This window comes from Carcharodon carcharias, chromosome 15, assembly GCF_017639515.1.
Source record: "Carcharodon carcharias isolate sCarCar2 chromosome 15, sCarCar2.pri, whole genome shotgun sequence".
NCBI classification, from domain to species: Eukaryota; Metazoa; Chordata; class Chondrichthyes; order Lamniformes; family Lamnidae; genus Carcharodon; species Carcharodon carcharias.
Genome location: NC_054481.1, coordinates 16,146,967 through 16,171,661, shown reverse-complemented (window position 1 = coordinate 16,171,661; position 24,695 = coordinate 16,146,967). Strand labels below are relative to the sequence as shown.

The 24,695-nt window shown below is 44.1% G+C and overlaps 2 protein-coding genes across 9 annotated transcripts in view; one reads left to right on the top strand and one right to left on the bottom strand.

Annotated features, from left to right (window-relative positions):
- txndc11 (thioredoxin domain containing 11) overlaps positions 1-5,809 on the top strand; it is an 84,018-nt gene extending 78,209 nt beyond the window's left edge. For all 7 annotated transcript variants that reach the window (XM_041206525.1, XM_041206527.1, XM_041206526.1 and 4 more), the window contains one exon: positions 5,072-5,809. In XM_041206525.1, coding sequence (XP_041062459.1) covers positions 5,072-5,672 — 601 coding nt within the window. In that variant the 3' untranslated portion in view covers positions 5,673-5,809. The remainder of the gene's footprint in view (positions 1-5,071) is intronic.
- A 97-nt stretch (positions 5,810-5,906) lies between these two features.
- snn (stannin) lies at positions 5,907-23,623 on the bottom strand. Of its 2 annotated transcripts, none has more exons than XM_041206532.1 (2): positions 23,445-23,623; positions 5,907-7,444 (listed from the first exon to the last, which is right to left on the bottom strand). In XM_041206532.1, the coding sequence occupies exon 2, from the start codon at positions 7,337-7,339 to the stop codon at positions 7,079-7,081; it is 261 nt and encodes an 86-aa protein (XP_041062466.1). In that variant the 5' UTR covers positions 7,340-7,444; positions 23,445-23,623; the 3' UTR covers positions 5,907-7,078. The 2 variants fall into 2 exon arrangements, with proteins under 2 accessions (XP_041062466.1, XP_041062467.1); XM_041206533.1 differs by lacking the exon at positions 23,445-23,623 and adding an exon at positions 23,236-23,341.
- Positions 23,624-24,695: the final 1,072 nt, after the last annotated feature.

Below are 24,695 nucleotides of genomic sequence, written 5' to 3'. Positions count from 1 at the left end.
GTTGATAGCACAATATCTTCTGCTTAGTATTCACCCAAACCAGGCTAAATCTTCCTGTTAAAGTAAAGATAATTTTGTTCTGTTCAAGAGAGCAAAGGATGATGATGACACTTACCCTTGTGGGATCTGACTGCTCTCCACCAGCACCATCAGTCCCCATCAGAAGCACAGCCCAAGTGCCTAGAGAAAGCTGCTCTGGGTTGTCCGTGCTGCTGGGAGCTAAGCTCTGTTATCTTCCTCTGCAGTGAAATCCCTGTGGGCTGGAAAGCCTTTTAAAGTGCCCAGTCATGTTGAATTTGAGGTGAGGTGATGTGGGTTAAATCCATGGAATATATCAGTTTACCTGCTGACTCATTGCTAACTTACTGTTCACCTCTCTCTCACCCCATCTGTCTCCTAGTTTGTTAGCTTCAGTTTTGAGGCTGAAGAGTTGATCGCGTGTAATTGAAAAACGTCAGAACCAATTGTTTGTATCAATAATGATGAATTAATCCAAACTGGGTCTCAGCACAAAAATAGATTACATTCCAGGCTTATATTTCACCTCTTTCTTGGACTCGAACTCAAGTTCTGTCGAAGGGTCATGAGGACTCGAAACGTCAACTCTTTTCTTCTCCGCCGATGCTGCCAGACCTGCTGAGTTTTTCCAGGTAATTGTTTTTGTTTTGGATTTCCAGCATCCGCAGTATTTTTGTTTTTATTTTTGACTCATTTTCAGCCCATTTATGTTTGCAGCTTATTCAGCATTGAAGACCTGCTGTCATAGTTAGCATTCTTCTACTTCAGATGCCAACACTCTTGTCAAAGACTGTATGTGAATAATAGCCCCATGGGTATGAGATACCAGAGGGCCAGCTACCATTTTAGAGGATGTTTTCAGTAGAGGAGTAGATAAAGTTGGGAACGAATGTGAAATTTCAGAAATAGTTTGACTTATCCTTGCTACTTCCAAGCTATCCTCAATTCAGTGTCCAACTTGTGTTCTGGGCAGATTACTAATGATTTGTATGAAGGAATTTTGATTAAATACTTTTAGTTTGTGTTTACCAGCTATGTTGCCTTGTTGAAATGTGCAACTGATGCAAAAGTAGCAATTTGGTTCCCCTATCTATAGAAACAGGGAGGAAAAAGAGTCACAAATGTTTCCTGGTTATAGCTTGCAGCATTTAGCATTGGCTATCAGCATTGCTGCGGGTTCACTGTTTAATACATGCTTTGCTAATGCTCAGTGTGTGACTGAATGGGAAGGAAACTAGGAAGGATGTGTGCTCTGAAAGGCTGAGCTGGGACAGGCTCTCTTTCCCTCCACCCCCCACCCCCCTTGTTTCCTCTTCAAATGCCCCTCCTTGTAAGTGGGACAAGGGTGTCTCTCTTGCACAAATGGCGAGAATGTGGGGAAAATGAGCTGGATTTTGAAGTACAGCCAGGTTTAGCTTGCTGCAAGTTGAGTGCATGTAAACCATGCATTTCCTGAATTGCACTGGGTTAACACAAATTGGTTGCAAGACCTCTATCTTTGCAACCCTGTGTAAGATGATCCTGGCCCTCGACATGCAATTGATGTAGACCAGATGATGTGAATAATGGAATGGCAACATATGTAAGGAAAATATTGATTTTCAATCTCTGGATTGTTTTTTTAAAAAGGCTTAAACTTGCAAGTAAATTGTTTCTTCACCATTGTATAACTTTCAGCTGAGAGTTATAGTTTAACACTGATTAACCCTAGTGTTTATTTTTAAACTCCTCTCGGAGCTGGGACTACTGGAAACTGGAGAAAAGTAAGATAGATTCAGGACCGACAAAGCAGTTCAAAACTGGACATCTGAGGCGCTAGGAACCATTAGCAGCAGTAGGATTGCATTTCACCACAATCTCATGACCTGACATATCCATCGCTACTATTACCATTTAAGCCAGGGGACCAATCCTGGCTGAATGAACGGTGTAGAAGATCATGCCCACGGCACCAAGCGTTCCTGAAAATTAGACGTCAGTTCACCAGGTGGATAACACAAGTCTACATTCTTTCTAAAAGTGGAAGCAACATGTGATAGAGAAGGCTAGGCGATCCCAAAACTAGCAGGTTAGATCAAAGCTCAACAGTCCTGCCACATTCTGTCATGAATGGTAATAGGCAAATAAATAGCTAAGGCAGGAGGAGGCACTATGAACATCCCCTTCCTCAATGATGGCAGAGCCCAGTACATGAATACAAAGACAAGACTGAAGTGTTTGCAACCATCTTCAACTTCATGTGTCAAGTGGATGATCCACTACTGCCTTCACCTGAAGCCTCCATCACAGCCAGTTTTTAGCCAATTTGATTCACTCCACAAGAAATAGCTGAACACACTGGATACAGCAGGTGCTATGGGCCCCAACAACATGCCAGCTGTACTGTTGAAGATTTGCACTCCAAAATGAGCTGTACCTCTAGCCAAGCTGTTCCACGACAGCTACATCACTGACATCTACCTGATAAAAGTGGAAAGTTGCCCTGTTCACAAAAAGCAGGACAAATCCAATCATCTGGCCAATTACCAGCCTATTAGTCTACCCTCAATCATCAGCAAGGTGATGGAAGTTGTTGTTGACATTACTATCAAGCAGCACTTGCTGATAATATGCTCACTGGTTCCCAAACACGGACAAAAGAGTTGAATATTCTAGGTGAGAGTGAATAGCTGCCCTTTGAGCTTGGTATCAAGGAGCCCTAGCAAAATTGAAGCCTGTGGGAATTGGGGAAACTCACTCTCTCCATTGACTGGAGTTATACCCAGCACAAAGGAAGATGGCTGTGGTTGTTGGAGGCCAATCATCTCTGCTTCAGGTCATTGCTGCAGGAGTTTCTGAGGGCAGTATCCTAGACCCAACCATCTTCAGCTGCTTCATTAATGACCTTCCTTCCATCATAAGGTCAGAAGTGGGGATGTTTGCTGATGATTGTGCAATGATCCACACCATTTGCAACTCTTAAGATAATGAGGCAGTCTATGCTGGCATGCATTCAGACTTGGGCTGATAAGTGCCAAGAAGCAGTTGTGCCACAAAAGTGGAAGACAGTGACCATAAGAACATAACTAGGAGCAGCAGTAGGCAATTCAGCCCTTCGAGCCTGTCCCGCCATTCATTACAATCATGGGTGATTTCATTTTGACCTCAATTTCAATTTCCCACCCTCTCCCCATAACCTTTCAACTCATTACGAATTATAAATCTGTCTATATCCTCAAATTTATTCAGCATCCTGGCATCCACTGCACTCTGAGGTAGTGAATTTCACAGATTCACAATCCTTTGAGAAAAGTAATTCCTCCTCATCTCTAATTTAAATCTACCACCCCTTAGCCTAAAACTATGGCACCTCATTCTAGAATGCCCCAGAAGGGGAAACATCTGCTCCACGTCTACTTTGTCTATCCCCTTTAGCGTCTTATATACCTCAATTAGATCCCCTCTCATCCTTCCAAATTCTAGCAAGTATAGGCCTAAACTGCTCAATCTCTCCTCATAAGACAAGCCACACCCCACCTTGATATGCAAAGGCAATCCTGTTGCTGAATCTCCCACCATCTATATCCTGGGGGGTCACCTTTGACCAGAAACTTAACTGGATCAGTCACACAAATATTCTGGCTACAAGCGTAGGTCAGAGATGGGTGCTCTGGAGCCAGTGATGCACCTCCTTAATTCTCAAAGCTTGTCCACAATCTATAAGGTACAAATTGGGAGGGGGATGGAATACTCTCCACTTCATTGGCATCCCATTCACCACCTTAAACATTCACTTCTTCCATCACTGATGGTGTGGCAGCAACCTGCCAAGGCTCCTTCAGACTCCTTCCAAACCTGCAACCTCTACCACCTAGAAAGACAAGGGCAGGAGGTGCACAGTTCCCCACCAAATCTCTCACCATCCTGACTTGGAACTATATCCCCCTTCATCCATCACTGGGTCAAAACTCTTCAACTTCACTGTGGGAGTACAAAGCAGCTCACCACCACTTCACTTCAAGGGCTCTTGGGGATTGGCAATAAATGCTGACCTTGTCACCAATGCACGTCATATGAATGATTTTTTTTTACCAGTTTAAATTCCTTTAAAGTGAGCAGTTTCAATTACAACTTAAATAGGTCTTTAAATATCAACATTGTGTGACCTGAATGAGGAAACAGATGTGAAATTGCTTGCTTTATGGCTAGATATGGTTGAATAATTACAGAAAGCAGAGTTTTCTTCGATTTGTTTGAGAATAAAGTACTTTAACTCCAACTCTATCCCAAATCAGCGTATTTCAGGCTCTCTTGAAACTTATTGAAATAATAGACCTGGGGTGAGTCTGTCCCGTCTTTTGGCTTCTACAGCCTACTCTGGAAACTGTGCAGATGAGAGGTTCCAATGTTGGATTCCAAGCTGAGTTTTGGTCAGGTGGCTTTAAAGGTGGTAAAACTGGCTCTTGTACTAAGAAGGAAAGTTAAGCAAAGTATCTGATTTGTATTCAGTAACTTGTGCTGAAAAGTATGTATGTCTGTGTTTACTGACAGTTGACTTTGGCTTACTCCATTCAGTAGGCTACCAACATATTATCAAGCATAAACATGCCCGTTAGTCATGTACCAAAGGATTGCTGTTGCCTGTGGAATTGAGCTGCCACATAAGCTGTAACATGCTTCCAGGAGGGCAAAAATTAAAGGAAGACTTGTTTCATACCCAGTCAATTAAACGTGAGCATTTGAGGATAATTTTATGATTTTAAGGATTAAGAATTCCTTAATCTACCCAACTTTGAAAATATATATTGGAATAATATCCTTGTGATGCTGCACTGATTTCCTCATTGAAGCTATGTCTTAATCATGACTGGGTTTGTTTTTATTGATAGCCTATAGGAGGAATAATGAAAAACAGGGATAGGTGAGAAAAATAGAATTTCCCTCTTTTTATTTGTAGATCAAAAATGGAGTGCTCAAAGTAGAGAAAGCTGGATAATATGGAAATGTTCATTTTTTTTTTACCAACGTCAGGATACTTTTACTCCAAATTCATTTTTTCTGTTTTTTTTTTCAGGAAAGACTTGAGTGTGAAGTACCCTGAGGATCTGCCATTTACTGTTCCTAACCTAGTGAGGTTCATCCTACTGCATTGTCCCCAGTTAGTTCATCAAGACCCATTCCGGTCTTGTAATCCAGGCTGCATCCAAAAAGCAGCAGAATTACAGAAAGGCCGAATTAGCCAGCTGGAGAATGAGCTAAAGAGACTCCGTGCAGAGATGCAGGCATTGCATCAGGCTGAAAAGCAACTGGCTTTGCAGCTCTCTGCAACCAGGCAGGAGGAACGCCAACTGAAGCTCCATAACCAAGCTCTGGAGGAGAAAAATGAAAAGCTCAAACATCATAATGAGAAACTGCAAGACCTATACAACCAGAGAAATGCAGAGCTGGCTGAAACAGCAGAGAAACTGGGTGAAATTACAGCAGTGTCTGAGAAACTCCTCAAAGAAAACATTTTGATTAAAACTTATATGGCCTCAATTGAAGAAGAGCTAGAGGAAAAAACCTATCCCTCCTCAACTGCAGTTACCGTCGAAGAAGAATCTAGATTAACTTCCCATTCAGAAAATAATGCAGAAGCAGAATCTTTCTCAAATCACGAGACTCGTATATTGTGAACAGGGTTAATCATGAAACTGCAGAGACATGAGCCGTTTTGCTACCTAATATTTTTTTAAATTGCACCTGGAACATTAACTATTCTATATCAGGGTGGGGGAAATCTCATGTGAAGTTTATATAAAATTTCAGTAAAATTTTCTTCCTACAGAAATATGATTTTTTTTATATTACAAGAACTGCATCTACCAAGTTCCTGAGCATCTTTCTTGCAGATAAAAGAAAAAATCTGGTAAAAGGGGAAATTCTTTATTTGTTTACATTTGAATATTGCACTAATGTGAAATCTTGGTTACATTGTAGGTACAGTAAATGTATTTCTGTAAACTATGAATTACAGGAAGGAGGAAAAAATCTGGTCATAAAGTACCACAATCTATCAAGTTATTTTTAAATGAAACTGTTCAAGTACAATTTGACCCCATTAAACATGCTTTTAATTAAACAGAAAACTGCTCAGCCACCATCTTAACTCCACTGGAGACCTTCCGGATCACTTGCAGACTGTGACTACAGCCTTCTCCATCATAGGCCCAGACTAGAATCAGTTTAGGAAAAAGTGCTTTGGTAGCATCCTAGCAGTCACATCATTTCAGCATAACCTCTCATGCACAAAATGCAATAACAATTTCTGTGTCTTTCATTTTGTAATCCTGTTAAAATGACGGCTCTTTTTCCCCATTCGCTTCCATTTTTTAAAACCCCTTTTAAAAGATAATACAGGATCTAATTTGAGGTGATGTAACTTTAGATAAAGAGCCAGTTGAAAATAGCTGTATCGTTAGATACATGATCATCGATAGTAGTGTCAGACTATAATTTTTACAAGAAAATTACTTTAAACACCCTAAATCATTTCTACCGCAGTTCTGTATCTCTTCGAACACTGCCCTATCCCTCCCCCCCCAACCCCAACACTGCAACCTAGACTCAACAACAAAATAAGCACTGAAAGATGATCACTTAAAACACAGCCTTTTCTCTGGTAACACTTACAGCAGTTCATTTTGCCCTTTAGTTCGTAATACTATCTTGTACAATACGGAAAGCTGAGATTTCAAACTGATCTACGCACAATTTTTCCAGAGATCCACAGGTTCAGTAGAGATGAAACTTAACAGTAGTTGCTCCACCAATATAGGCTCAGTTAAAAGGGATTAGAATTCAAGTAGGAAACACTGCAAAATAAACAAGAATTTGGAATGGCTAGTCTTGATCTTCCTTGATAACATGCAGTTGCAGATGAACAGACTGCTGGCTAGTCTGTATCCTCTTGTGCTAACTTTGCTATTTCTTTTTAATAAGCAGCTTAGACAGAGTTAAACTTTCACAGTATGAATGATTATCCTACAAATGTTATTTAGTCCAAACGGCAGAAGCTGCAGTCATGAACTGTGATAGAAAGTTAACCATGACCTTCTGTCCCATTAGCTGTCAGCTTGGCTTTCCGCTCTACCCGCGGCCCTTTTGCAGAGTACTGCACCAGCAGAAAGGGTTCTTTGGTCTCGCCTTCTCCCACAATGCTTTCCTCATCTTCTGACTGACCTATTCGCTGCAACCGTAGGTAGCACCAGCAGCCCAGGATCAAGGCACCGAGAGCCGCTATGGCGATAAGAATCACAATGACGGTCACCACTCCTGTGGTGGGGCTGTGGTCCATAGACATGGCAAGTGTCCAGTGTAAGCCTTCAATTTCAGATAATTAAAAGAGTGCTACTTCAAATCAATGGCTGGGAGAAGCTGCTGTCGTTGAGATGCTTGCAAGAAAAATCTGAAAGGAAAGAAATATTATTAGTAAACATATTCTGTGTACTATGTGCGGGTTAATAGCTGGTACTGCAATAGAAAGACTGTCCAGGTAAGCTTCCAATCTTTCCCACCTTAAAAAAACATTTGTGGGATTTCCCTATAGCTATCTGGTTACTGTACTAAAGGGATTTTTTAAAAAGGGGAATACCATGCTTCTGAAAAACCAAGCCTTTATTAAACAAAACAAGCATTTAAAATTTTCGTTTCACATATAATGACAGATCCAGCAGCTTTGCAAATGGTGCTAGTTTTTCTATTAAATTACAACTTGGTTGTGACATGATGATATGTGTTTCTATCCCAGGAAGCTAATTAAGGCCAAGTTCTCCTGAATTGTGAAAGTAAAGGAAGACAACTAGTTTGGGCACTGCTTTCCAAAAATTCCAGGCCATATTAAAACAAAACCCTTCCTACTATCTTAATTGTACATTTTACAATGCTCTTATACTCCTAACCCAATCTCTTCAATATTAGTAATTTTCCAATTTAACAATACGAGTGGTATTGGTAAGATTTTGCCCCCGGGTCATCTTACTCTTGATGTTTTGCTTCTACTCAATTCTGAACCATATAACTGGAAGCCCACAAAGTGTACAGACTGCTGGGCTGTTAGACAGTGTATGACTATCCTGTACCACTACCCAAGCTGAGGGTGGGCTGGGAAGAAAGGAGCAGACACTGAACTGGAGACAGTGGTAGAGACGGTCATTACTGAGGAGGACTACCACAAATTACAGGAGGTCATTAATAAACTTTCAACACAAATGTGAGGGGGTACATTTTGGTAGGAAGAATAGGGAGGTCATTTATTGCATCCAAGGTGCAAGTCTAGGTTGGATCCAGGAACACGGGGATTTTGAAGAACAAATACACTAATCGCTAAAAGCTGTGCTGCTAGTTAGCAAGGCCATAAAGAAAGCAAACTATGCACTAGACTTTATTTCTGGAGAGAAAATTGAAAAGAAGGGAAGTTATGTTAAATCTTAATCGAACCTTCATTAGGCCATACTTCAAAGTACTGTTGCAATTCTGGTTGTGATATTAAAGAAAGGATACAGAGGCACTCGAGAGGCTGCAGAGATTTACAATGATGATAACACAAATGTGTGGGACATGCTGGATCTCTTTTCTCTTGAAAAATGCAGCCAAGGGGGTGACCTAATAGCTGTCTTTAAAATTATGAAGGGTTTTGAGAGAGTGGAAACAGACATTGTTTCCTCTTATGGGAAAAGCATAACTTAGAGGCTTAGGGGTGTGTGTTATGGCTGCCTTTACTGTTGCAAATATGATCTTAAAGCTAGCTTGATAAAGTATATTTTTCATTTTTTTTACTAGGCTCCCAGCTCAAACTTGACAGTCTTTTATCATTGAGATTGAGAATCTGAATTTACTAAAGTAACAGTGAAATAAAACAGAAAATGCTGGAAAAACTCAGTAGGCCTGGCAGCATCTATGGAGTGAGAAACAAGGTTAATGTTTCGAGACTGAATGACTCTTCAGAGCTGAAGAAGTCGAAATACGCTGGATTTTATGCTGTTGACAAGGGAGGTGGAGTGGTTCTTTGGTGAGCTTTTTTGCCAATGGTTTTAAATATTTCCATTTATCTCATCATCCCCCATCTCATTTCCCATATGTAAACTGAAGCTCCTCGGGCACTTACACCTTGTCTAAATCAAAATTTTTAATGCGTGAGCCTAATCCTTTGCATGGTGACAGGCTGTTCAATCACACAGGTGTCATAGCTCAGCATTTACATATGCATTTAGATCAACAGCCCAAACCTTGTAACACTAACTTCATGACATAACTTCCCCAAAAGCATGTTCACAGAGAGGGAGGGATAAAAGTAAAGGATTAAAATAACTGGCAACAAGCCTGGCATAAGTGTTATGAGCGAAAACCTAAGCTTAATTAAAAATATGGATTGAGAGTTTTTTTTTAAAAGACATAGCAGTTTAGAAAGCGAATGCCCAAAATGGACTGAGTCAGTGGGAGGTTCTGCTGCCAGGCACAAGGCCATAGATGGCTTGTCGGAGGACTGAAGGATGCGAGGGAGAACACAATGCTGGATATGGTCGCTGGGGCTGAAGGGACAAAATGATGGAGCAATCTGAAGTGAGGACAAGGATTTTTAATGTTGGGCACAGAGTAGATGTAGCTGATCAAAGTATTTAATTGGACTTCACCCACTATTGCTGCATCTTTACAGTTCTCAGTCCATAACTCGACATTTTGAATTTTACAAGCAAGTTCAGGGTGCAGCACAAAGAAGGTAAATTTCTCAGAATATTTTTTAGAACGTTATGTAGGCTGATTTTTGTGTGTATTTATAAGGTTCTTTAGGCCTCGTATGAGGCACTTGGCAAAAATGGGGTTAAAAACTGATCCTGTGGAAGTCGAATCTAAAGGTACCATTTTGAATTTGCCGAATGGAAATTAAGCCATTTTGCCGCAATGCAATTTCCAAAGCATCTTGCGAGTTATAGCCAAATATAAAATGCATGCACACAAAATTAGGTAGATGGGACCGAAATAGAGCAAGTAGTACGTGCAGTTTGTTTAAAAAAAAAATGATCTACAGTGCATTTCCCCAACTCCTGGGGTGAGAGAAAATATCAATTCAATTAATCCATTGCTTCGAAATGCAATACAATATTTTGTGCATGTTTAAGTATTTACATAAAAATGTTTTTATTCCAGTAAATGATACAGATTTCACATTGAGTTAAGTATTTTATTTCCCTTCCCTCAATAAATAATATGACAGGTGGTGCTGGATCGAGAATGTCTCCGGTTTGATGATCTGGTTGTGCAGTTATCCAATTAGTGTTTAACGGGCTTGTCACCATTGACCCCAGGATCCCAGAGCCAGGATACTTAAGGAAAACAGGATACAATTCCCAGCCTTGATTGCCATACACAGATGTATGTTTGTGCATACCTTGGCTGATGACAGGATAGCTGTAAGGAGGCCACAGTAAAATAGCCCCTGAAAACATATTGCACCATATTGGAGAAGACAAATGGTCTCTTCAGTGGTATGCTGGAGGGCTGCCAGTGACTGTGGAGCAACATCCTCCAAACAAATTTCTTTCAGGAAAGAACTCTGAGAACGTGTGCCTTGAAGTTTTCTGGATCATCAACAGCAAAACAAAATGTCCTTCAGATCAAATCATTTTGTGGTTCCCAACAGAGAGCTGGGCTAACCTCAGATCTTTGTCTTTGGCTCAAACTAAAGCAACTCTACATTCTCAAACCAAATGTAAATCGCTAAATGCTGCTGAACCCCCCACATAGATTTGGCATCGCTCCTTGTATTTTTTTAGGTGGTGGGGGGAGGGAGAGGGAAGAAAGAGGTAATATTGTTGCAAAATGGCTTATTCTCCATTCGGCAAATTCAAAATGGTACCTTTACATTCCACTTCCACAGGATCAGTTTTTAACCGCATCTTTACCAAGTGCCTCATACGAGGCCTAAAGAACCTTATAAATAGACACAAAAATCAGCCTACATAACGTTCTAAAAAAATATTCTGAGAAATTTACCTCCATTGTGCTGCACCCTGAACTATTCTACCTAGATCAATAAATCTGATCCTAGGCAAGTACATAGGATGTGTAATTTTGGAGGGGTGATACAAGCAGATACCACATACTAAATCAGCAAACCTGGTGGGATTTGCATGTCTGCCTGTTCCTTGTGTGCACGCGTTAATATTTCCATGTGTGCAACAATTCACTTTAAAAAAAAAATGCAGATTTCTTCAGCAATGCCCATGTAGTAGCTGAGGTGAGGTGAATTGAGAAAGGCTGTAGTGCAGAAATGCAAACTCGGCCTGGAATGGAGGAATTTCAATCAGTCTCAATGGTCCACATGCAAAACTTGTCATCTTCACTTGAACTATGAAAAGCATGCAACAGTACAATTATAGATGTCCTACTCCCAGGTTACATCTGGAGAGAAGCATAGGTGGTGACGCATGGAGGCTCGAGTGGAAGATAAACACAGCATGGACTTGTTGGGCTAAATGGCCTGTTTCTCCACCATATATCCTTTGTAAGCTTAAATAAAAATGTTCCTATTAGGTTGCAGGGATTTTATTTTGTACATTATACTATTACATTTTGTAGGTAGGACAAATTTATTCCATTAATGCTGGTCCCCTCGTTTTCTGCACATTAAAAAAAGAGCTGGTATTGGTCAGTGATGTGCAGTACCAGCCTCAAATTTAAGCTTCAGTATGAGCATCACAGTAACTTAAAAAAAAATGCTCAGTTCTCCATACTTATAAAATTTAGATATCTCAGTCATCTGGTCCTGCATAAGTTAATTTGTCAAAAATCAAGGCTACTGTCCACATTGACGTCCGGTGTGTGTTATGGCCACGTTTTATGGTTGCAAGTATAATCTTAAAGCTAGCTTGATAAAGTATATTTTTCATTAATTTTTTTACTAGGCTCCATGCTCAAACTTGACAGTTCTTTATTATTGAGATTGAGAATTGGCTAAATTGACTAAAATAACAGTGAAGTAAAACAGGAAATGCTGGAAAATCTCAGTAGGCCTGGCAGCATCTGTGGAGTGAGAAACAAGGTTAATGTTTCGAGTCTGTATGACTCTTCTTCAGAGCTGAAGAGAGGTTGAAGTATGCTGGGTTTTATGCTGTTGACAAGGGAGTTGGAGTGGTTCTTTGGTGAGCTTTTTTACTAACGGTTTTAAATATTTCCATTTATCTCCCCATTTCCCATATGTAAACTGAGGCTCCTCAGGCACCTACATCTTGTCAAAATCAAAATTTTTAATGTGTGAGCCTAATGCTTTGGATGGTAACAGGCTGGTGAATCAGGTGGGTGTCATGGCTCAGCATTTACATATGCATTTAGATCAACAGCCCAAACCTTGTAGCATTGACTTCATGACAATAACTTTCATTTATATTTCTTTAGTGTAGTAATTCCCCAAAGCATGTTTACAGAGAGGGAAGGATAAAAATAAAGGATTAAAATAACTGTCAACAAGCCTGGCATAAGTGTTATGAGCAAAAACCTAAGCCTAAGCTTAATTAAAAATATGGATTGTGAGCTTTTTTTAAAAAAAAGATGTAGCAGTTTAGACGGCGATACCCAAAACGGACTGAGTCAGTGGCAGGTTCTGCCATCAGGCACAAGGCCATAGGTGGCTAGTCGGAGGACTTAAGGATGCGAGGGAGAATACAATGCTGGACTCGGTCACAAGGGGTGAAAGGATGAGATGATAGAGCAATTTGAAGCAAATGAGGTGCTGAGTTTTGATAAGAGTATATTGGTTTATCTGCATGTTTCCTAGAGTATAGCCAGCTGGTTAAATAGGCTGAAACAGATATTTTGGCAATTGTCAGGATAAAGTGCCTGTTAAACAATCACTGAAGTTGCAAATAAGGGTGAGAGTAGACCACTGAGGTCAGGAATTGGGGTCGCTCCAATTCACACACGTCACATTTAGTTTTCCAAAAGGATATCCAATTCAGCTAATTATTATATACATCCCCAGATCTCTCTCATACCAAGATAAATAGTATTTTTTTTTTAAAAGTACATTCTCTTTCCTAAGTCTCGTCTCTGTAGCAGCAATGCTCTGTAGTATAACATTAAATGTATCCCCAGCAGTTTTGGTGCTTTTCAGCACTGTTTGCATCATTAGTGGTTTTAGCCTGATTCAGCTACAGCCACACTCACATGAGATCCAATCTGATTAAAAGTGCAAACGAAGCAGCTCCTAACAGTATCAACGAGTCATTGATTTTTTTATTCCTCATTGGGATGTGGGCATCGCTCGCTAGGCCAACATTTATTGCCCATCCCTAATTGTCCTCGAGAAGGTGGTGGTGAGCCGCTGACTTGAACCGCTGCAGTCCATGTGGTGTAGCTACACCCACTGTGCTGTTAGGGAGGGAGTTCCAGGATTTTGACCCAGCGACAGTGAAGGAACGGCGATATAGTTCCAAGTCAGGATGGCGAGCGACTTGGAGGGGAACTTACAGGTGGTGGTGTTCCCATGCATCTGCTGCCTTTGTCCTTCTAGATGGTGGTGGTCACGGGTTTGGAAGGTGCTGTCGAAGGAGCCTTGGTGAATTGCTGCAGTGTATCTTGTAGATGATACACACTGGTGCCACTGTGCGGAGTGGTGGAGGGAGTAGATGTTGAAGGTGGATGGGATGCTAATCAAACCGGCTGCTTTGTCCTGATAGTGTTGTGCTTCTTGAGTGTTGTTGGAGCTGCACTCATCCAGGAAACTGCAGTATATTCCATCACCTTCCTGACTTGTGCCTTGTAGATGGTGGCCAAGTTTTGGGGAGTCAGGAGGTGAGTTACTCGCTGCAGGATTTCTAGCATCTGATCTGCTTTTGTAGCCACAGTATTTAAATGGCTGGTCCAGTTCAGATTCAGGTCAATGGTAACCCCCATAATATTGATAGCGGGGGATTCAGCGCTAGTAACTGAATGTGAAAAGGCGTGGGGTGTTGGGGGGGGGGGGGGGGGGATTGGTTAGACTCCCTCTTGCTGGGGTTGGTCATTGCCTGACACTTGTGTGTCGCAAATGTTACTTGCCACTTATCAGCTAAGCCTGAATGTTGTCCAGGTCTTGCTGCATCTGAACACGGACTGCTTCAGTTCTTATTGCTAATCAAAGTTTTGCAAAGGCTGACTGCACTTTGTGACAGTGTCTCTGCTTAATTCAACCTTTCCATAGGGTTCAGGAAGGCTGAAACCACTTTTCTGCACGAACGAAGAAGCTTGCCCACTTAAAGTTCCTGTTGTTCTCATTTCCAGTTGATCAGAACCAAGTGGATAATGAGTAGGAAGTGACAAGAGCAGAACTTTGCTCCATAAACACACAGTTTCCTTCAGAAAGGAAATATTCCAGATCAACTAGTTTGCAATAGCTCACTTTGGCATTCTTAAGCTGTTACTGTCAGATTTTAATGAAACTTTATACCCAGGAGACAAACATCATGGCATTTTTAAAATAATGACTTCTATATTTATTGAAAGCATTTAGAAAAGAAAGGGCATTTTAAAAAAAAATTAATACCTTTTGGAAAGAATCAGATGACGAGTGTGAACTGGCCTCTGCTCTGACCAAACTTGATGTATGATATATTTTAATGTGTCTGACATTTTCTTCCTGATTGCTACGTTGGAGTCCCAGTACACAGACATTTAATAGTGAAAAGTCAAAACTTAAAACAAAAAATGGGGTGGGATAAATTAAACCTGATGTTCCTTGACAGTGATTCTAAAGAGATTATCCTTCTGGGTTTTTTTTTCTATACTTAATTTCTGTTACTCTCAAGCAATGTTTCTCCAAATTACTGGCTACTTTTTGGATCTACAAAATAAGTCTATCCATGTTTTAACGAGAGTCTGAAAACAGGACTTCTTTTAAAATATTTTCAGTTATAAGATTAAAACATGAGTTATAGTAATTAAATGTAATGTTAACTTCATAACTAGTTTTGTAAATTCACTGTGAACCTCAGTGAACCCAAATCACATAGGTCAATACTTGCGATTCTCAGTAAATGAATACAGTGCACCACTGAATGAAGCCCCTTGTTTTATGTAATATTTTAACCAGGATTTTTCCCCCCCATTTACAGTATAAGCAGGACACATTCTAACCTCATGGTGATGACCATACTGACCAGCTTTCTCACTCCAATGTGAGTGAACTGTAAATATATTATCATATCCCACAGATTTTCCTTTAGTTACACTCCAGAATCTGGGGACATAGTCCTGAATGATGTGTCAGTGCAGCAACTGCTGATTGTTCAAAGTTCTACATTTTAGACAGAAATTACCTCACGCCACTTTTGAGCTTGCCTCCTGTTCCTTCAACCCCATTAAAACCTGTTTCTTTCCTCCATGATACTAATAATGTAAATGGTTTCCTATCCTTGGATTTTCTCAAAACGACCATCATCACACATCTACTCAAAAACTGTTCTGTCCTAACAGACCGACGTTCTAGTTCCAGCCTCCCTTCCCTCTTCAACGACCTTCAACATCGTCTTGTCCCCTAGGTCTAGGAGCACTCCCAACACTCCCTACCTGAATCTCACCAAACAGGTTTATGCCCCTCCCACTGAAGGAAAATGGTCCTGACCAAAGTAACGAAAGACATGTTCTGTGGCAGCTGCGTTCTTCTCCCTTCCTCAGCCTCTGACACGATAAATCACATGATCCTCCATCAATGCCTATCCTCCACTGTTGAGCTGAGTGGGACAGCTGTTTGGTTTTCATCCTTTACATATCCGATCATAGCTGAAGCATTTCCAGCAAAAACCTCTCTTCTTATCCTTCATTATCACCTCGGAATGGAATCAGAGAATAGTACAGCACAATAGGAGGCCATTCGGCCCATCAAGTCTGCAGGTAACAGGTTTTTTTTCTCCCTTACTCTTCCATGAGCTGTGGCCATCAAGCCAGAATTTGTTGCTCATCCCCAATTGCCCTTGAACTGAACAATTCAGAGGACGGTTACGAGTCAACCACATGGCTGTGGGTCTGGAGTCACATGTAGGCCAGACCAGGTAAGGATGGCAGATTTCCTTCAGATGGGTTTTTACAACAATTGATGATAGTTTCGTGGTCATCATTAATGAGACTAGCTTTATATTCCAAATTTATTAATTGAATTTAAATTCCACCAACTGCCATGGTGGGATTTGAACCCATGTTGCTGGAGCTTTAACCTGGGCCTCCAGATTACTAACACAAGAACAGAAAATGCAGGAAAAACTCAGTGGGTAGAATTTTCCCCCCTGTCGGGGTAGTTGTGCGGGGGTTGGGAGTCCGCCCCCCCCCCCCCACCCCCCGCACAACTACCCCAACGGGGCGGAATTTGGATCCGATTGGCGCCCCCGATTGGGTCCATGCCGCCATTTTATGTGGGCGGGCCAATTAAGGCTTGCTCAGCGTGAGGCTCGCCCGAAAGCGCTGAGCGCTCCCTGTGTGGGCGGGATCCCTGAGTCGGGAATGCACGCAAAAGAGCGCGGAAATCTTCCTGAGGGACAGAGGTGCCTCAGGGAGATTAGTTTTAAGTTTTAACCGTTCAATAAAGTGTTGGAAAAATTTTTATGACATGTCCCCACATGTGAAACTGTCACGTGAGCTGGGACACGTGCATTAATTTCAGTAAAAAAAATTGAGAAAATTTAAAATCATTCATGAAATCTCATCCCGCCCATGGATGAGGTTCCACGAAAAGTGTGAAGGCCGCCTGGGCTCTTTGCCTGCCCCCCCCCGCCGACCTTAAGGTTGGATGGGCAGCTCCGTTAATTGCTTCGTGTTAGTTAAATAGCCTTAATAGGCCTTTGCCAGTCAGGTGGAGGCACAGCCGATTTGGCTGCACGCCCGCCAAAATGAAAATCTAAATGACGCGCAGTGACATGGGGACGCACACCCGACATCACCCCCGTGCCCCACCCCCGCTCGCCGAGCCAAAGATTCTCCCCAGCATGTCTGACAACATCCGTGGAGAGAGTTAACATTTCGAGGCTGTACTAGTTCAGTGACATTACCACTGTCGCTATCTCCCCCCTGGAGAGGAGGGGTAAAGCATTCAGGAAATTTAAATACAATAATTTTAAATTGGAGATCCAAAGATCTATTCTTGACTCCTTCCACATCCTTGGTGGTATCTTCTGCGCACACAGGGTTAGTTTCCATATGTACACTGATGATACCTAGCTCTAACTCTCTATCATCTCTCTCTCTCTCGATCCCTTCGCTGCCTCTCCCTAGTCAACCCACACCTGAGCATCCAACCCCAAATCCCCTCCATCACACCCCTGTAATATTAAACCGGCCGTCCCTACCTCATGTATTGTAACCCTCACGTCTCCAACACTTTGTCAACTGTGGCTCGCTGGTAGCACTCTAGGTTCTGAGTCACAAGGTTATGGGTTCAAGACCCAGTTCAGGGCTTGAGTACAAAAATCAAGACTGGCACTCTAGTGCAGTACTGAGACACAGCTGCACAATTGGAGGTGATGTCTCTGATGAGATGTTAAACCGAGGCCCTGTCTGCCCTTTCAGGTCGATGTAAAAGATCCCATGGCACTATTTCAAAGAGGATCAGGGAAGTTTCTCTTGTGTCCATGCCAATATGGAAACTAACTCCATGCAAATCTCAATCAACATCACAAAAACAGACCATCGGGTCATTATCACATTGCTGTTTGTATGAACTTGCTGTGTACAAATTGGCTGCCATGTTTCCTACACTAAACAGTGATTACACTTCAAAAGTGCTTAATAGGCTGTAAAGTGCTTTGGGACATCCGGTGGTAATGGAAGGCACTGTTAAAATATAATTTTTTTTCCCCCAGACTCATTATTCTCTGCTGGCCAGCATACTTTCTTCCACTCTGCATGACCTTCAGCACACCCAAGATTCTGCTATCTGTATCCTATCCCACACCAAGTCCTGTTCACACATCACCCCTGTCCTTGTTGATTTATGCCCTCCCCCACACCTCTCATTTAAAATGACGGTATTTAAACTTCCTGAATGCTTTATCCCTCCCCTCCATATCTGTTACCTCTTCCAACAACTTCTAAATTCACTATTCCTTTGAGGCTGGGCTCTTCCCTCCCTCCTACTATTGATGGATATGCTTCACAGCCTGGACTTCACACCCTAAGTTCCTCAGCTGCCCCACCTCCTCCTTGACCAAATGTTTAATCACTCCCTTAATTTCAGCTCACATTTAAGGGGCAACAGTGGCGCAGTGGTAACATCATTGGACTAGTAATCCAGTGGCTAAGGATAATACTCTGGAGACATGGGTTCAAGTCCCACCATTAAGTTCAATTGATCAATCTGGACTATAAAGCTAGTCTCACTGATGGTGACTGTGACAATTATCATCAACTGTTCAACCCATCTGATTCACCAATGTCCTTTAGGGAAAGGAAATCTGTCATCCCTACCCTGTCTGGCCTACATGTGATTCCAGGCCCTCTGATATGGCTTAATAGGCAATTCAGCCTACTAAGGGATGGACAGCAAATGTGTACATCCAATGAATAAAAAAAAACCCTCCTCCTTTGATTTGGTACCTTCCCCCACCTCCCCCAAGCTCCTTAGGCCTGTGAGAAGTGGAATGAGAACATTGTACTATCTTAAAGCAAGTTGTTGTTGCAAACCAAGGGTACGTAGAAGAGCCAATGACATGACTTGAAGGAAAGGAGGTAGGTTCTCCATGCGCCCTGGTCAACATCTAGCCCATAACCAACATCACCAAAACCAGTCAGTCATCTAATCTGCAGTTTGTGGGACCTTGCTGTGTACAAATCAGATGCCACTTCTGCCTATATGGTTACAGTGGTCACACTTCCAAAGTATTTAGCCAGGACCAGAACACTTCCTGCAGACATGAAAGGCATTATAAATGGACATTATTTCTCTTCAATTATCCACCTACAGATTACACATTCCTTTTTTACCCACCTACAGATTACATGTTCTTTTTTCTAAAAAAATGCTTTACAATCTTTATCCAAAAGTAATAACTTCAAACCAGTTTTACGAACCAGTAAGTCCAATGCAATGGAAATATTAACTCCATTACCAACTTCCAGCACATAAGCTTAAAAAGTATTCTTTTTTTAACAAAGATGCAAATTGATGTAAAAAATAATTTTGTCAATGTGGCCTGCATGAAAGGCCTTCTATGTCGTCAGAGATTCTCAAATGTTGACAAGAGAATATAGTCCTTTTTAAGGAAGCAAATATCTAGTATGTTCCATTCATGCTTCAAAGAGACAGTGATAACATTTACTTGCGAAAACCACCATCTGCAGGTATTTAAAAATAGCAAATATCTGCAATTAAAACGTAGAACTTGTTATTTTAGTCAGCACACAAAAGGCAACATGAACTAAAATATGTGAGGACCTGTTCCCTTTTAAAACTGAGCTTTTAAGATAAATAAAAAAGTTTTTAAAAAAGTGTTTAGCCACTGTCACAATGTCTTAAAATTGCAAGTCCCTCCCCCCTCCAAATTGCTTTGAGTTAGCAACTACTACACCGAAGTTTGGATTTGATTGTTTAGTGGAATGGTTCAAACATGCCAGTGTCATAGCGTATGTGTAATTATGTATTGGGTCAAATAATAATAAATTGATTTGTTTCAGAGAACTGTACCCTGATGCAATAGCATTTTGTCCTTAGGCTCTATGAATCAGTAGACAGCAGTTGAGGTAACCATGCTGATCTGAGGACTACTTGAGCTCAAGGTGCTTAGGTATTATTTTTCTAAAAGGATATTACATAGTTTGTATTTTTAAAATATCTGACCTAAGCATATCACAGCAGCTGTAGGGATTTAAGGCTATTTCCTATCCACTGCTGTAGGCATTCAGAGATATTTTCCCCAGACAGTTGGGTAAGATGAAGAAAAAAAGTGTTACTGCGATTATTCAATTGACTTGCTCACTTCCTACACACAAATTAGTAACTAGTTACTCTTGTTTCAGTCAATGTTCGTATAGTTCTATGACACAATACTGTAGGATTAAAAAAAAATCCTTTGTTAAATGTGGAATCAAACTGCACAACATTCCAAAAAGTAACCACCTTTTTCCCCCAAAGCTGAGCATAAAATTCTTATTCAGTAAACATTAAAAAACACTATAAATCTAATGTCCAAGGCTTTTGCTCACAATGCCCAGTTTCTACTACTCAGATCCTTGAGGGATCACTGGCCACAGATTAGACAGCAGGCTGGCAAATGACAATTCTGTTACAGACCACAGCAACAATCGCCGAATACACAGTTCATTTTACATAGAAAACCCCTGAAGATATTTAATTAGGAGCGGAGTGAAAACAAAACACAGAAACAGACACTAGGATGGATGCCAAGGCATGGGTTGACTGATTGGGAAAGATGATTGGTAGCTTGGCCCAAAATAAATGGGGTGTTTTTCCATAAGGTTTTGAAATGATCAAGAGGGGTTAGTTCTAGAGAGTAGGCTGCAGGCAATTGAATTATCCACTTTCTAATATGTTATACTCTTTTGTGATTTAGAAACTATCAAGAGTTTGCTTGCTGGACTATCTAAAAGTGTGCTGGAGCAAACCTTATGACTCTTGTACCCAAGAGTCTGAGATTATGGGAATGCAACCAGTAAGTTTAAGGCAGCTAGTGACAGACCTGTACATTTTTGTGACCTTCTTGAGTTTAGATGCCCTGACAAACAGGTGCACAACACAAAAGGTTTTGTCACAAAAATGCACCTTTCACAAACAACACAATACATCGGTCAAGACTTTGCTTTGATGTAACGTTGGAAGAGAAATCAGCTTCCCTTTCCATGTGGGATTTGCCTTCAAAACTTGCTTGTAATTGACTTAACTGCCAGGATAGAACTGGCAATCCAGAGAGAGAAAATAAATAAATAAAAGGGAAAAAAAACCCAGATCTGCGGGCAAATCAGGTATCCAGGCACTTTATAATCCACTTTGTCAGGTCTGGCCCCAAGAACACAACCATAAACGGAGATTGTGTGCCAGTCTGAGCTGTTCAACACTAAGTAAACTGCAGGTAATAAGCAATAGGTTAGTCCCACCTCCTTACTCTTGTGTTCCACAATATTCACCCACCTACCTAACCATACGCCCGTAGGAATTGCCTGCGCATTAAAATATCTAAGCAAAAGACAGCAACACTGGGGAAAAAAATACACCATTATTGAGCATTGAAACACAGTTAACGCCCAATGATAACGAAAATAAAAACATGACCTGGGATAAACAAAAAACAAAATCATCTGTGGCAATCGGGTGTAAATGCAGCTTCTGACACATCTTAACAGCAACACCCTGGGCTGGGTGGGGGGGGGGGTTGTGGGAACACTGGGGAAATGTGAGAAAAGACCAGCCAATTCTCCCCAGCACCCGCTCGGATTTCCCCCCAAGGACCCAGGAGCGTCTTGCTGCTCTACCTCCCACGAACTGGGCACCCGAGCGAGAGAGAGAGAGAGAGAGGGGGGGGGGGGGGGGGGGGGGGGGGGGGGTGTGAGAGAATGGGAGGGGTGAGAGAGTGGGGAGGGGAGGGGGGGTGAGATGGAGGGGGGTGAGAGGGGGGGTGAGATGGAGGGGGGCGAGAGAGTGGGGAGGGGGCTGAGAGTGGGGAGGGGGGGGTGAGATGGAGGGGGGGTGAGAGAGTGGGGAAGGGGGTGAGATGGAGGGGGGGTGAGATGGAGGGGGGGTGAGAGAGTGGGGAAGGGGGTGAGATGGAGGGGGGGTGAGAGAGTGGGGAAGGGGGTGAGATGGAGGGGGGGTGAGATGGAGGGGGGAGTGAGAGAGTGGGGAAGGGGGTGAGATGGAGGGGGGGTGAGAGTGGGGAGGGGGAGTGAGAGAGTGGGCGGGGGAGGTGAGAGTGGGGAGGGGGGTGAGATGGAGGGGGGGTGAGAGAGTGGGCGGGGGGGGTGAGAGTGGGGAAGGGGGTGAGATGGAGGGGGGGTGAGATGGAGGGGGGAGTGAGAGAGTGGGCGGGGGGGGTGAGAGTGGGGAAGGGGGTGAGATGGAGGGGGGGTGAGATGGAGGGGGGAGTGAGAGAGTGGGGAAGGGGGTGAGATGGAGGGGGGTGAGAGTGGGGAGGGGGGTGAGATGGAGGGGGGGTGAGATGGAGGGGGGAGTGAGAGAGTGGGGAAGGGGGTGAGATGGAGGGGGAGTGAGAGAGTGGGCGGGGGGGGTGAGAGTGGGGAGGGGGGTGAGATGGAGGGGGGGTGAGAGAGTGGGCAGGGGGGAGTGAGAGAGTGGGGAGGGGGGGTGAGAGTGGGGAGGGGGGGTGAGAGAGTGGGCAGGGGGGAGTGAGAGAGTGGGGAGGGGGGGTGAGAGTGGGGAGGGGGGGTGAGAGTGGGGAGGGGGGGTGAGAGAGTGGGCGGGGGGAGTGAGAGAGTGGGGAGGGGGGGTGAGAGTGGGGAGGGGGGGTGAGAGTGGGGAGGGGGGGTGAGATGGAGGGGGAGTGAGAGAGTGGGGAGGGGGGGGGTGAGATGGAGGGGGGAGTGAGAGAGTGGGGAGGGGGGGTGAGAGTGGGGAGGGGGGGTGAGAGTGGGGAGGGGGGGTGAGATGGAGGGGGGAGTGAGAGTGGGGAGGGGGGGTGAGAGTGGGGAGGGGGGGTGAGATGGAGGGGGGTGAGATGGAGGGGGGGTGAGATGGAGGGGGGGTGAGAGTGGGGAGGGGGGGTGAGATGGAGGGGGGGGTGAGAGTGGGGAGGGGGGGTGAGATGGAGGGGGGGTGAGAGTGGGGAGGGGGGGTGAGATGGAGGGGGGGTGAGATGGAGGGGGGGTGAGAGTGGGGAGGGGGGGGGTGAGATGGAGGGGGGGGTGAGAGTGGGGAGGGGGGGTGAGATGGAGGGGGGGTGAGATGGAGGGGGGTGAGAGTGGGGAGGGGGGGGTGAGATGGAGGGGGGGGGTGAGAGTGGGGAGGGGGGGGTGAGATGGAGGGGGGGTGAGATGGAGGGGGGTGAGAGTGGGGAGGGGGGGGTGAGATGGAGGGGGGGGTGAGAGAGTGGGCGGGGGGGGTGAGAGTGGGGAAGGGAGGGGGGGGGTCCGGCTCCTGATCAGCTGCACAGCCCCAGTCCCCCCACCCCCCCCCACCCACAAGCCTGACACCAAACGCTGTGTGTTGTGGCTGCAATGCTGCGTCGCTTTGTTTCTCTCCCTCCCCCCCCCGCCCCACACACACAGACTCACTGATCAGCGGCGGCGGCTCCTGCATTGCTACAAGCGCTAACCGCTGCGGAAAGCAGCCGCCCCTCACCGCGTCCACAGCTCCAGCTCATGCGAAGGGGATAATAAGGCAGCGCGCATGCAAAAAAGGTGGGGGGGGGGGGGGGCGGGGGTGGGAAATCAATCCAGCAAAAAAAAAACATTCGCCTTATCCAAGGCAGAGACCCGCTTACCATCCTTTCCCGTAGGCAGCCAACGTGCTTCACTCCTGGACTCCTGGAGCCAGAGCCAGAGCCAGAGTCAGAGCCAGGCTGAGGGTCCGGGTGCCGATCTTCATCGCTGCTGCTGCTGCTGCTCACACACACACACACACACACACAGACCCCAAACCTCTCGTCAGTATCTCCAGCGCTTCCACCCCCCACCCTCCCTAACCCTCCTCCTCCTCCTCCTCCTCCCTCCTCCCCCTCCCTCCTCCTCCTCCTCCAAACTTTCCCCTCCGCCTGTCAGCTTTACACTGGCTTACAACCAGCCTGGCACCGCCTGGGCTCTGAGCTCAGTGAGTGACAGCCGCGGCCGCCCAATCGCAGCCCCACAGCCAAGGGCAGAGAGAGAGACAGAGAGAGAGAGACAGAGACAGAGACAGAGAGAGAGGGTCAGGTGGAAGGTTCCATCTTAACAGCATCGTAGATGGAGCTGCAGTCAGAGCCTCTCTCTGTCCCCCTCCCTCCCCCGGTGGGAGGGGGGTAGGGAGCTGCACCTTTCCCGGCTGGGACCCCATCTCAGTGGGTTGCTCTGCTCTGACGTTAGTGCCTTTTCAGTGAAAACAAAAATAAATGAAACACACCAGACCCGCACCGCCTGCTCTTAATTCAAACTTGTTCCATGCCAATGGCACTTTTTATCATATATATATTTGCACTTGATTGCCATTTCGCTGTCACTGATGTTGCTCCATCTCAGGTTATTTGGATAATTCAGTTTTCAGCCCGAAACATTCTCAGGGACTGAACACAGAATTTTTTGCTGGAAAAGCTCAGCAGGTCTGACAGCATCTGTCTCTCTCTCTCTCTCTCTCCGCGGATTCTGCCAGACCCTGCTGAGGCTTTTTCCCAGCATTTACTGTTCTTATTTCAGATTCCCAGCATCCGCAGTATTTTGCCTTCATTCTCAAGGAACTATCCACACAATAGATTAAAAACCAAAAAAAAAAATACTGCGGATGCTGGAAATCCAAAACAAAAACAGAAACAGAAATACCTGGAAAAACTCAGCAGGTCTGGCACAAGGTGCCACTTTGCTAAGCAAGGAGGAGGCACAAGCACCAGAAAATGGATTGATGCCCCGCCAACAGGAAGCTCCCCTCCCAGCGTGTTAGCACCCTGACTTTGAGATGCTTCCCAGTTCCAGCACTCTGCCTAGGTGCAGACCCTTGACCTTCACCCCCATTCTATACTCTGGGTGTCAGTGTCACACATGCTGCC

Excerpts from the sequence above, each read along its gene's own strand:
- snn (XM_041206532.1), bottom strand. The coding sequence starts at position 7,339 with ATGTCTATGGACCACAGCCCCACCACAGGAGTGGTGACCGTCATTGTG.